Source organism: Semicossyphus pulcher, unplaced genomic scaffold (genome assembly GCF_022749685.1).
Source record: "Semicossyphus pulcher isolate SPU_LCO1_2020_fin unplaced genomic scaffold, fSemPul1.0.p SCAF_5, whole genome shotgun sequence".
NCBI classification, from domain to species: domain Eukaryota; kingdom Metazoa; phylum Chordata; class Actinopteri; order Labriformes; family Labridae; genus Semicossyphus; species Semicossyphus pulcher.
In genome coordinates, this window is record NW_027211726.1 from 26,548,897 (window position 1) to 26,560,861 (window position 11,965).

The window sequence follows — 11,965 nt, forward strand, 5'->3', positions numbered from 1 at the left end:
ACTTATTGTGTTTATTATTTTATTTAAAACAAATTCCAAAGGTGAATCATTTACATTTATTGCAGATCCACTTGGATCCTTAGATTTAAATGGTGGGGTAAAAGTTAGTTCAGTTCAGTTCAGTTATTATTTTTGCCCTCTCTTTTGTTACAAACCCTTCAGTTGTAGAAAAACAACGTGCAGTTTACCAGCACATATTTAACCTAACAACATTCCGTCATACAGCTTGTTGTAGTGTGGAAAACTATGAAAATATAACAGTAATGAAACAACATACTGAATGGCATACATTAGTCTGGAACTACTGCATGTTACTTTGGTCCCTTTTTCGTGACCGGTGTGTGTGCAATCATGTCATCAAACAGTCTCCTTAGTAAATATTCTATACAGTGGCCAAGACATTTTATAAGAAACAACTGAATATAATAAGCCACTAGCACCAAGTAAAACCAGCTTCAGGCTAAGCAATGGCTGATCTTTAATAATGTTCCAAAGAGACAATGACTTCTCATTTGAAGATTTTTTATTTTTCTTACAAACAATAATGATCCTTCCAAATACTCAATTCTTTATGTTATCTTAAAAAAAATGCTTTAACAGTTTTTGTAAAATAATCCAGATTTTAAAAACTCTTTGGTAAACACATTCATGGGCAAAATCACAGAAAGAAAAAAAAAAGGCCTCTTGAACAGGGACTTCACACAGCCTGTGCTCTCTGCAGTAAGTCAGAGAAATATGAACATGACAATCAACACCCTGTTGTCACATGGTATACAGGATAGATTATTCTACATCAAAGTTACAATCAGCATTCCTTTAAGGTGTGCAGTAGATCTGACGAATGAATAAGGGTAAAGATTTACATAGTGTATAGAATGGATGGCTAAAAACCCATCAAAAAAACCAACACTATAATAAAGGATAACTGTAATTAGTTTCAACCAAAGCCTAATTTCTCTTCATAGTGTGAACATAGAATTTTTTTATTTATGGTAGAACAGAAGACTTGGATCACCAGCTATACTCTAAACATACAAGGTAGTTACAGGAACTACATTTAGGAGCTGTCATCAGAGTTATTTTAATTGTTCTCATGTGACCAGAGAAAAAACATGGACATTACAGAGTCACTTCATGGAAATCCAATTAACAGAAACAATCAATACATATAACAAAAGCTATGTTTTTATAGTCTTATACTATAAATTGGATAATTGCAGTTAGACAGCAGGGTGCTTTAACATGAATCGCATATCAAAACTCTCATTTTGTCATATTCACATAAATACAATTAGCTGTATTTAGCTAAATAATGAAATATGTGCAGCATCAATTATGGTTAATTTTAAAATCCTAAACGTTTTTTTTTTAGTTTTTTTTTTGTTTAAGCAACAACAGCCACTGCTATTGGTGAGCAATTTCAGCAAGAATCAAATGACTTAAACCAGTGAGGTGTCATACTGAATCACACATTTTTACATAGTTTCTGTTGAACAGACTTGATTAACAAAAGAAAGTGGAGCTTCACATCAAACAATCAACAAGAAAAAAAATTACAAAATAAAGTAAAATGCCAACTGTACACTAAAACACATTAGCCCTTGTAATTTAAATGCACTTTAAAAAAAATCAAGGCAGGAACATTAAAACAAAAGCAGTCTTTTTCATGATACTTTCTTCTCATTATCTGAAGCCTTATCCTTTTCCTCAGCGATAGATTCTCTGGCATGTAATGAGATATTCAGGAAACGCCTGCGTATCGTTGAAGATGACAAACATTGACGGCTTGGTGATGTCGTCAGTCACGCTGTCGTATCTGAGGGGAATATCTCCGGTTTCCTTCAGCGGGGCCGTTTTCATCGAATGGCAGCCCTTAGTGTAGTCTCCAGTTAATACCCTTGACACAAAAACAAACTTGTGTCCGTCTGCGTTTGGGGGTGAATACTGATCCTGGACAGACAGCGCAGAGTTGACAGCAAAATACACCCCCTGACCGTAGACTGTGGCTGCGTAAACAAACCAAAATGACAGCAATTAATACCCAAGATAACACAAACTAAGTCAAACAAAAAAAAAAGTAAAATAAAAAAAACCCTACCATTCTTTCCACAGAAGCTTCTGTTGAATCCGTGAACGCAGATCTCTTTCACACTCTTCTCACATGTGCCGTGGTAAAGCATTCGTTCAATTACCGGATATGTGGCACGCTGCAGGACGCTGGCTTTCTTCAACTTGTACTGATTGTACAGAAGTCGGTTCATGAGCTTCTCCACCTGGGGAAATCGTATTGTTACAGCAGACACAAAAAATAGTTTGTTGCAAAAAATGTGGAATTTTGTTTTACCTGTATAATTCTGATTTTGCTGTGATATTCCTGTATGGTCTCATAGAAGTTTTTCACCACATTTTGAAATTCATCAGACTCCTCGTCTACTTTGGTTGCTTCAGGCAGGTTTGACAGCAGAGAGTATTCCTCTTCTGTTGACAGAATATTTAATCTTAATCATGTAATTCATTTTTTAGTTTAGACTTTGAGGTTTTTATAATTCCATTCATTTATCAATGTAGATTTTGAACATAAATCTTGCAAAATGCAGTAAAAGATGATCAGACTGGTCAAAAAAATAACAGAATACATTAAAGAATACCATTATTTACTTAAAATATAACACACAAAAAATACCTTTCAATATCAACATCAGTCATCCGTATACTGTATCACATACTGATGTAACATAGATGTAAAAATCCTACAAAAAGTAGCAAAAGCTTTTTAGCCAGCAAGCCAACACTCATGAACTGAGTTTGGTAAGAGAACTTAAAGAGTCTTTCAGTTTAGTTTCACATTCAGTTTGAAAGAAAACACTCGTCAAGGATAACACAAATAAGTTCAAGAGTTATTTTCACTATGGTTCATGACAAGGATAGGAGACGAAGAGAAAAAATAGCTTTGTTTTTTAGTTAGCTCGCCAACCTTTTTAGCAATAGCAGGCCAGCTAAAATGGCATATTCAGTCTTATCATTGTCTGATAATCTTTCACGTCACTTTTTCAAGGCTTCATGTACATTAGTATTCCTTTTACCTGCTACCTCCTCATCCAAATCCCCAATATCGACCAACTTCCTGGAGATTTTCACAGATTTCCCTGAAGCTATGTTGTATTCTTGCATCTTCTCGAAATTTAAGGTGTGAGGCTGATTGTCTAGTAAGATATCAACCTTTGTCAGCTTCTTCCTCCAAATATTCTCAATGAATACAGTAGCATCTGGTGAGTAAGGAGTCGTATCTGAAGAGACTGGATCGTGATGCATCCACTGAACAGATTTCAGGATTTCCCGGTCGGATACAGCGTTAGAGAGTCTCTCCACCAGCAGTTTCACATCCCAAAGTCCACCAGGTACAAAGTCCTTGAAGCCAGAAACAGTAATTATGGTACCCTGGACCGTAATCTCGACTGCATGCTTCCTCTTGATCATCTCCAGACACTTCCTGTGGTAATCTGACATGTTTTTCACAGTCCTGTGCTCTACTTTCTCCTCAACCTGTCTCTGGGAAACTTTTTTCCCAAAGGCTATGTCCACCCGAATCAGGTCAGAGTTATAACTTGCAAAAACAACTAGCTGTATGGTGCTGGCTGCCTTGATGGCATCCTCTATGGACATATCCATGACCTTTCCAGGCTTGTCCACTTTGGGGCTCTTATCAGTACTGCTAGAGGAAACTTCATGATGGATCATCGACTTGGACAGCTCTAAGGCTCTTTGTAGCTGTTCCTCCTCATCCTCCAGGGACCAATGGCTTGACTCCATAGAGTACTGGATGGCTAGAGACAGTTGGGCCTCTTCCTCAAGGTCCCTGGACAGTCCCAGAGCTCCATCATTCAGATCTAGTAGCCCACCTGTAGCATTACCTTCAGCTGAGGGCAGAGAAGCATCGACAGTTATCACATCAGGGTCCTGGTCTGTCAGGTCAGTTGGTTCCTCTGCTGTGTACAGGTCTTCATTATCCAAGTCATCCAGTCCGTCTGAATTGGACACCCCCTCCTCGAGTCTTTCATCAATGGTTGAGACAATTCTTTTTGCCTCCTCCAAAAGGCCTAAAAAGAGGTATACAGAATGTTTGGCACTGCACAGAAATATGAAATAAATAATTTATTTAAGAGATAGGTATTACCTTTGTCTGCAGCTCCATTCTCATCAGTTTGCATTGAATCCAATTTTAACTCGTGGGCAGAATCATCCAAAGACACTCGCTTAAAGTTTTTGTGGGACATCAACGTCCATGCAGTTTCAAAAACGTCCTGAAATAATAAATACATTTGAGTGAACACAGAATGTTGCACATTAAAAGGAACATATCAGTGGTCTATATCCCTTCACAATTGCTGACCATTTTTCAACTTTGAGGGAAGAAAATCTACAAGACTAATTATACTCCATCTTGGTCTTAGCTAATAATTATCCAGTTCAGGGCTGCAGTGGGGCTGGAGCCTATTCCAGCTGTCACTGGGCAAGAGGCAGGGTACATCCTGGAATGATTGCCAGTCAATCACATGACTGACACAAACAGACAGAAAATCAATCACACTCAAATTCACACTTAGGGGCAATTTAGAGACAGGAATTAACTTAACAAGCAGTCTTTGTAGGAGCCGGAGAACCCAGAGGGAACCCACGCATGGGGCGACCATGCAAAATCCACACAGTAAGCCCCTTATGTCCGAACCAGGATTCGAACCAGGAACCTTCAAGCTGTGAGGCCACAGCGCTCCAAGTAATGGAATGATTTTGGCTTCTTATACCCCTTTCCCACTGCAATTTGCACGTTGACACAGGTTTTTCAGACCCGGGAAGACCCGTTGTAGATGCAGATTGTCTGCTTTTGGTCTCTTTTCTGCTGCGTCACCGTCTGGCGTTGCAAACGTGCCAGATATAGGGGTAGTAAACATGTAGTGAACAGTGAAGATGTTTCTGTGGTTAGGTCTTTATTGTATCTATTTATAAAACTCGGCGGCGACAAATTTGGAACGATGTTCGAGCGCTGCTTGGATGGAAATGGGCCAAATTTGTAGCTGAGATGACAAAGAGTCACAGAAGTTACTGACGGAGCACAGCATCGCACCGGAAAGGGGTAGGAGATTAGCGTGACGATTAGTGGGTTTTGTGTTCCCATCAATGCTGATCGGAGGCGTGGCGATAATTACCCCGGTCTACTGCAGAGTCATTTGACCTGGGTCTGAATGCCAATTGTAACCTTTCCCATTAAGCCAAAAAGCCAGGTGCCAGGGAAAAGGGGCTTTAATTTGCTGATACAGAGAAAGAATTGCCTTGTTTTTGTTTGTATTTTAAAATCTGGCAGTGAAATAATTTAGTGCCTTCAGTTAGGGTGCAGTGACTCTCAATCAGAGCAAGGCATGAGCTGCAAAAAGGCAAAATGTTTAAATACAGAACTAGCAAATCATAGAACATAAACAGATTGCTGTCTCAAATGTCAGAGTTTCCGACAAGTCATAACATGCACATGCATCCGGTCCTCTCTCCTCATACTGTAACTGAAATTTGATACCATACCAGCGCCTTGAGGGTTAGAAAGTGCATTTAAGTAACTTCAGATTTTGGTAGGTTTTGGAAAGGGCCAGCAGTGATGCAGTAACATTGAACATTAACATTGGTTTTTGTGTTTGTGTGGCCACTGACCCGGAGATAACAAAAAAGCAGCAGCAGTAAGAAGAGAAAGCAGTGAAGCTAACACATCTAACAGCACAAGACTTGTTTCACAGCACAGCAAAGACTTCGTGTTTTTCTTTTACCTTGCGTGTGCTGCTTAACTCAGCCTCAGGCTATTACTGTATAAGGCACACAGCGCTTTAATCTGAATGACACTTGCCAAGAGAGGAAGTGTGGATCTCATTGTGTTGTATACACAGAAGAAAGAAAAAGATAAGAAAACTTCAGCTTTGTTTCATTATTATATTACCTGGTGTGGCAGGGGTTGCCAGGGTTCGTGCTTGGGGTTGATATAGACCTGAAACTTTGTCTCCATCTCCTTCAGGATGCTCTTGCACTCCTCTTCGACAAAGAAGCGGGTTATTCCAGGAGCATTTACTGTGATGGTTCTGGTGAGGATGGAGGAAACGATACCTTGCAAAACCTCCTCAGCCATTTGACAGGCAATGGCAGGGCCGTGGATCTATCAGGTACATTCACAAATGCGACAAACATGAAATAATTTGATGATTCAAAGATTTTCCATAATAATTTGAAACAGGACTAAATTATTATTGTTTTGTTTTTAAAAAGGGAATTTCTGCATGCGATACTGATGCATCACAAACCTTTAACCCACAAACGTCTTCTGCTTCTAGTGGGAAAATAGACACTTGGTCCATGTCAGCCAACAGATGATGACAATGGTTCTGGATGTATTTCAGAATGCCTGGCTCCATAGAGATCACCGTCTCCCTTTCAATGGGTGTAGTAAGAAACTGCAGGATTGCAGTCTGCTTCTCACTCTCCATCCCTTTCAGAGTTAACACATTAATATTCTCTCCTCGTTCTGACACCTTTACAAAGGAGAAACTCAGAGCTTGCAGGAACTCAGTCCATTCCCTGCAATAGAACATGCATTCATATTCCGCGACCACCGGTATGCTGAAGTGACACAGCTGGGATTTTAAAAAGCTACATGCCTGGTTAGCCGAGTTCTGGCTTAGGGAGTTAACCACAACATTACAATCTGATATAGTGTACACAGACGATAACCCAGTTTGATTCATGGTTTTCACTAAACGCTCTTTAACATCTTTCCTTGCTAGGAAATTTGCCTCCTCTGGGTCAAGGGTCAAATGGGTCTCAGCCATTTTGCCGAAACAGTCCAAGATTGTTTGTTTTATCTGCTCTAATTTATGTCTGTCATTACCTGCGACATGCACACCATCGTCTTTGATTTGGATAATGAAATCTGGGTGAACCTTTTCAATGTCTTGTTTTAAGGTGCTGAGATGAAACAAAGTGAGTTTTACTGGGTCAGCAATTGCAATATGACTGGGTAGTGCATCTTCTTCCTGCGTTTGTTCCTCCATGACCTCCACTGCGTCCTCTTCTATGGCTCCATGGGCAGAAAGGGGCTCCAAGGCCATTGGAGAGGAGGACTGGGGGTTTGCATTGACCACAATAGGAGTACTGGTCTGCATGGGAGTATCACTCAGATCCTCATGGTTTCTCTCAGTTGTATCTTGGCCTCCAACTGCAGAGTCTTGTAAGGTAGAACTTTGTGCAGGTTGAAGAAAGTCGAAGTATGGCATCACTACAAGATCAGCACCATCCAGTTTGTGAGGCTGATCCAGGACCAGGTCAACAGCTCATAGAAGAAATACAGAAGATATGTTGTTAATGTCAGTGAAAACAATTAAACATCAAGAGTTTTAATGGTTGTTTAATACAAAACTTACTTTCATAATTTGCAAAGGACACTTTGGCTGTACCCTCTGAAAGCCTAGTGACCTCCTTCACCTTTTCACTCCCACCTCCCTTGTTCTCAAAGTGCAAAGTGAGCAGGTCTGAAGTGGTGCCAGGATTCAGGTTCTTCACCAAGATGGAGTCAGTTTGCTCAACCTGTTCAAGAGTCAACTTGGCTCCATCAAGTGTCCTCTTGGATATTTTAGTACTAAGACTTTGGAAATCTACAAAACAAAGAATTATATTAAAAACAATACCATGACAGAAAATGGCAATTTGAAACTCTTACTATTCTTAAAAAAGTATACATCACCAACCAGAGCACGGTTGGCTGAAGTGAATCAGGATGAGATCTCTCCCCGGTGAGGGATGGAGACTGAAGTCAGATAAATTCAGCCCCACCATGTTCTCCACAAAGAGCTCTATCATCTCCGTGCAGGTGTGGGGGTTGGTCCCCCGCAGCAGCAGTCTACATGGGTCCTTTGTAGCCGGCTTTCTCAAACTCAGCTCAACATTATGCAGAACGTGGTGCCCTTTAGCCAGAACTTGGGCGGCAGCTGTCAAAATAATCAGAACAGAAATGTAGATTGTACAACTACCATTCAGTTTATTAATGACACAATAAGGCACTGTTTCCCTTCATTGTAATGAATAAGCATTTTCTCTCCCTGTTTCTGGAGGAAGCAAGGAGTGATTTTTGAAGAGTTTTTATAGCTACAGGGATCCTGGTTCATTGTAGAGAGATTTTTTTTTTTTTATTGATTGTTTTATGAAGTTGTAAGATGCCATTTCTCCTTGAACTGCTAGATTTACACTGCAGAAGCTCATATAAAATCAGATGAAAAGATATATGCTATATTATTGAAACTTTCCAAAAATAAAACCTCAGGAGAAGATACTATATCCTTTTTTGTGTTCCTTTAGTTGTCAAGGTTTAAGAGGATATTTGGATAAAAAACAGGAACGTTTTGAATTCATTGCACGTCAAAAGCTGACAAATCACAAATATTGACAAATACACTTCATGTTGCTACTTGCCTTCTGCCTCTTCAAACACCAATATGGCTCGGTCCCCCTTCTTCTCCACAGAGACGAGTGGACCTCCTCCAGAGCGGCGTTTATTCTCAAAGTACAGAAAGAGCAGCTCCTCGTCCACTTCTGCAGGCAGGGCCAGCACCTCCACCGTCCTCTCCTCCGGGCTTTCAACAGGCATCCTGAAAACACAAAAACATAATGGTTACTATATCATCTTCAGGGGTAAATGCCTGCACCAGAAGGCTGAAAGCCTCTAAGACTGTGTTCAGTCTCCATACAGGCATTACTAATGCTTCTTGTGTCTGATTTATTTTACTTTAAATGTATTATCTGTAAGACCAACATTACAAAGTCAGTAAAAGCAACAATTTAAACATATCCCTTTGTTTTGGAAAGCTGTAGTGAGGTCCAGAAGACCATCATATTTCCAAATCCTTAATATATCATGAATGACAGTTCGATATCAAAAGCTGTCACAGCATAAAATATGAAATACTCCAGACCATATATTTTAAAAACCTATAGGATGATAATAACAATATTTGACTGAAATATATGGCCATGAACTTTACTCTTTACTATCTGATATATATTTAATATTTACAAAAAAAATATCTGAGAAAATATCTAACATTGAGTGTAAGATTATGCTCAAATGCTTATTTTAAAATTAACAAGGCAACAAACATTTAACACACAACTAAGTGTCTGGGTTATCCGTCTGAAAGTTGCCAGAACATATTAAATAAACGTGTTGATTTTGTTACATTAACTTTGTAATACATTGACTAAAACAAGTCATTAACATAATTTGGGGTTTTATTTCTGAATACAGGACAGATCACACGTTTTGCTCTATTTTGTCACGAAAGAAAGAAATAGAGTGGTTCTTATGGTACTTACTGCTTATAGAACTTATTTACTATACAAATTTTACGAGAATATTCAGTCTGCTATGGTAAACTTGCAGGAAAACAAAGGCTGAAGCCATTAAGAATTTCTTCACGTAAACTTGGGGAGACTGAAACCTAAGCCTGTCATAGTAGTGATTGTGGCCTACATGACACTGATAAGCTACCTAACAGGAAGCTTGGCCCTGAATGCTACAATGTTCGAGTAGCAATATGTTTAGTTGTGGATTTTCATAGAGAACCATTCTCTCTAAATATTGAGAAACAGGCACAGTTCGATTATATTTTTTACTGCGTAGTTTATCTGAAGTTCCAGTATCTTGCTGTTCTGTAATTTCGCCAACTAGAAAGTGAAACTATTAGCAATAGTTGCCATGTTTAGATACTGCAGATGTAGTTAATCGCTTTTAAGTCTGGCGACAGAATGAGAAAACACAATTCCACAAAGGACCGACTGACAGTTACAGCAGCGTAGCTTACCTTACGGAGAAAACATTTGACCAAAAGCTCGTTCTGTACGGGTTGAACTGGCGACTCCGATGCACTTCCTTGTTGTGCTGCTTGTTGAACAGCGGATGGCGTCATCAGCTGCACGTGTTAAAGGGGAACAGCCAGCATACTGTGATTGTCACGTCTGGTCCGTTTTAATGTCTTCTTTAACAAGAAGTGTCACTAAATCATGCATTAGAAGCAATTTTTATATTACTTTATAAAGCTAGTATATTATATTATATTATATTATATTATATTATATTATATTATATAAAATGTGCATATTATATATAAATATAATATATCGTATTATTGCACAATCATTGTATTGTATTTTATAAAGTATACATATACTGTATGTATGACAAGGACATGCCAAGTAAAGGTTTATTTTTAAATTGCAGTTTAAAGACCCAATTGCTTACTTGTTCACTTTCTTCTTAGCATATAGTTTTTGATTACTTCTGAGAATTTTTAAACAGAGCTAAAGCACATTTCTTCAGTTAATCATCACAGGCCTTGTGAAATCTAAAAGAAGTCAGTGTTCTAAAATCATAGGTCCAGTTAAGGCAGATGGTTGTTCAACATGTGCCTGGTTCTGTTTGAGGTTCCTGCCTGTTAAAAGGAAGTTTTTCCTTGCCACTGCTGCCAAATGTTGCTAAGTACTGCTCATGGTGGACTTATGTTGGGTCTCTCCCTAAATATAAAAAAGACTACAGTCTAGACCAGGCCTTTTTGTGTCTTGAGATAACTTTGGTTATGATTTGGCAACATATAAATTATTAGTGATTGATTGATTGATTGATTGATTGATTGATTGATTGATTGATTGATTGATTGATTGATTGAAGAGAGAATGAGGCTCTTATACACTTACTTGGAAATATGAATCCTATTAAAGTTATAGTTTGATATGAAGCCCTCATTAAGTATTTTAAACAATAAAAAGTGCAGGCACAATGGTAGAAGCATGAACAGCATTAATTTAACGTTGTTATATATGTATGAGTGCTATCACTATAAACTTAAATGGATGATCAGTATTCAGTACTGAGCTTTAAGTTATTTGAATAGAGTTTGTTAGGCTGAGTCATACATACAATAGATCTAAGTCAGATAAATGAGCAGTCTTTATATTGGATTGAAAGGTAAGTACAGATCTATTTTTAGACTCATAAACTATAAATGTTTTCATTAGAAGCAGCATATGTATGATTGAACATTGAATTTTTTTGAGAGGGGACTGTAATGAACATTTAAGACTTCAAATGGATGAAAAAGTTTATCACACACAGGAGTGTGATAAACTTTACACTTATGTTTGAACATTGAACAGTCAGTAAATATTAACTTATCACATGAGGCGCATAAAGGACAGGTTAGTTGATGTTAATGCAGAGGGATGTTCTGTCCACTAGGTGACAGTGTCCCCTTCAAAACGAATGAACATCACTGTCACTAAAAGGTGGCTGAACAAATTGAATTGAACAATTATTGTGGTTTCACTTTTTGTCAGCCTTCAGGCATTCATAATCGAGAAGAGAAAACATTTACTGTATTTATCTATGGGACTCTCTGAGTAGGAGTGGCAATGTAGCCTTCCTCCCACATTGCTCAAAGAAAGAAGTTCTGTTGGTTTGACAATGTAAAAGACATTTCTCAAACAGTAGCTTAAGTGATGGACACGAAACCGGACAGACCAGAGTTAAAGAGTTCATGTGAGAATGTCTTTGGAAACGATGACAAAAACATTCTTCCAGCGTGAAATGAAAAGATACGCATTGGAGTCATCCCGCTGCACATATGGGCTTGATATTGCCTGCCCATAAACATTCAGATTGTGTGTTTGTTTGCCAGCAGCAGAATGACTACATATCTGTAATCTCCGTCATGAACTCTGGCCAAATGGTTCTCCTCCCAGTAAAGCTGCCAGTTTCCATACTGGTCTGCAGTGAATCCAAACCCACTAACCTGGAGCAGACATGAACAAAAGCATAATAAAACATCATGCACACCAGTTTTATTCATTTGTGCAGCTGAGGATTTTGTTCAATTTCAAGTTCAGATCC

General features: G+C 38.7%; 1 protein-coding gene across 1 annotated transcript; it reads right to left on the reverse strand.

Annotated features, from left to right (window-relative positions):
• Nucleotides 1-28: 28 nt before the first annotated feature.
• On the reverse strand, nucleotides 29-9,951 carry parp10 (poly(ADP-ribose) polymerase family member 10). The gene is made up of 11 exons (XM_069682009.1): nucleotides 9,885-9,951; nucleotides 8,497-8,672; nucleotides 7,776-8,015; nucleotides 7,452-7,682; nucleotides 6,336-7,360; nucleotides 5,978-6,190; nucleotides 4,175-4,301; nucleotides 3,084-4,097; nucleotides 2,345-2,478; nucleotides 2,099-2,273; nucleotides 29-2,006 (listed from the first exon to the last, which is right to left on the reverse strand). The coding sequence occupies exons 2-11, from the start codon at nucleotides 8,669-8,671 to the stop codon at nucleotides 1,708-1,710; spliced, it is 3,633 nt and encodes a 1,210-aa protein (XP_069538110.1). The 5' UTR covers nucleotide 8,672; nucleotides 9,885-9,951; the 3' UTR covers nucleotides 29-1,707.
• Between the last annotated feature and the right edge of the window lie 2,014 nt (nucleotides 9,952-11,965).

What these genes read in the sequence shown, in the direction of transcription:
- parp10 (XM_069682009.1), bottom strand. Translation starts at nt 8,671, where the DNA reads ATGCCTGTTGAAAGCCCGGAGGAGAGGACGGTGGAGGTGCTGGCCCTG. An exon ending in AAGACGTTTGTGGGTTAAAG is followed by an intron (nt 6,191 to 6,335) that starts GTTTGTGATGCA and finishes TGTACCTGATAG; the next exon opens with ATCCACGGCCCTGCCATTGC. An exon ending in TTTGGATGAGGAGGTAGCAG is followed by an intron (nt 2,479 to 3,083) that starts GTAAAAGGAATA and finishes TTCTGTCAACAG; the next exon opens with AAGAGGAATACTCTCTGCTG.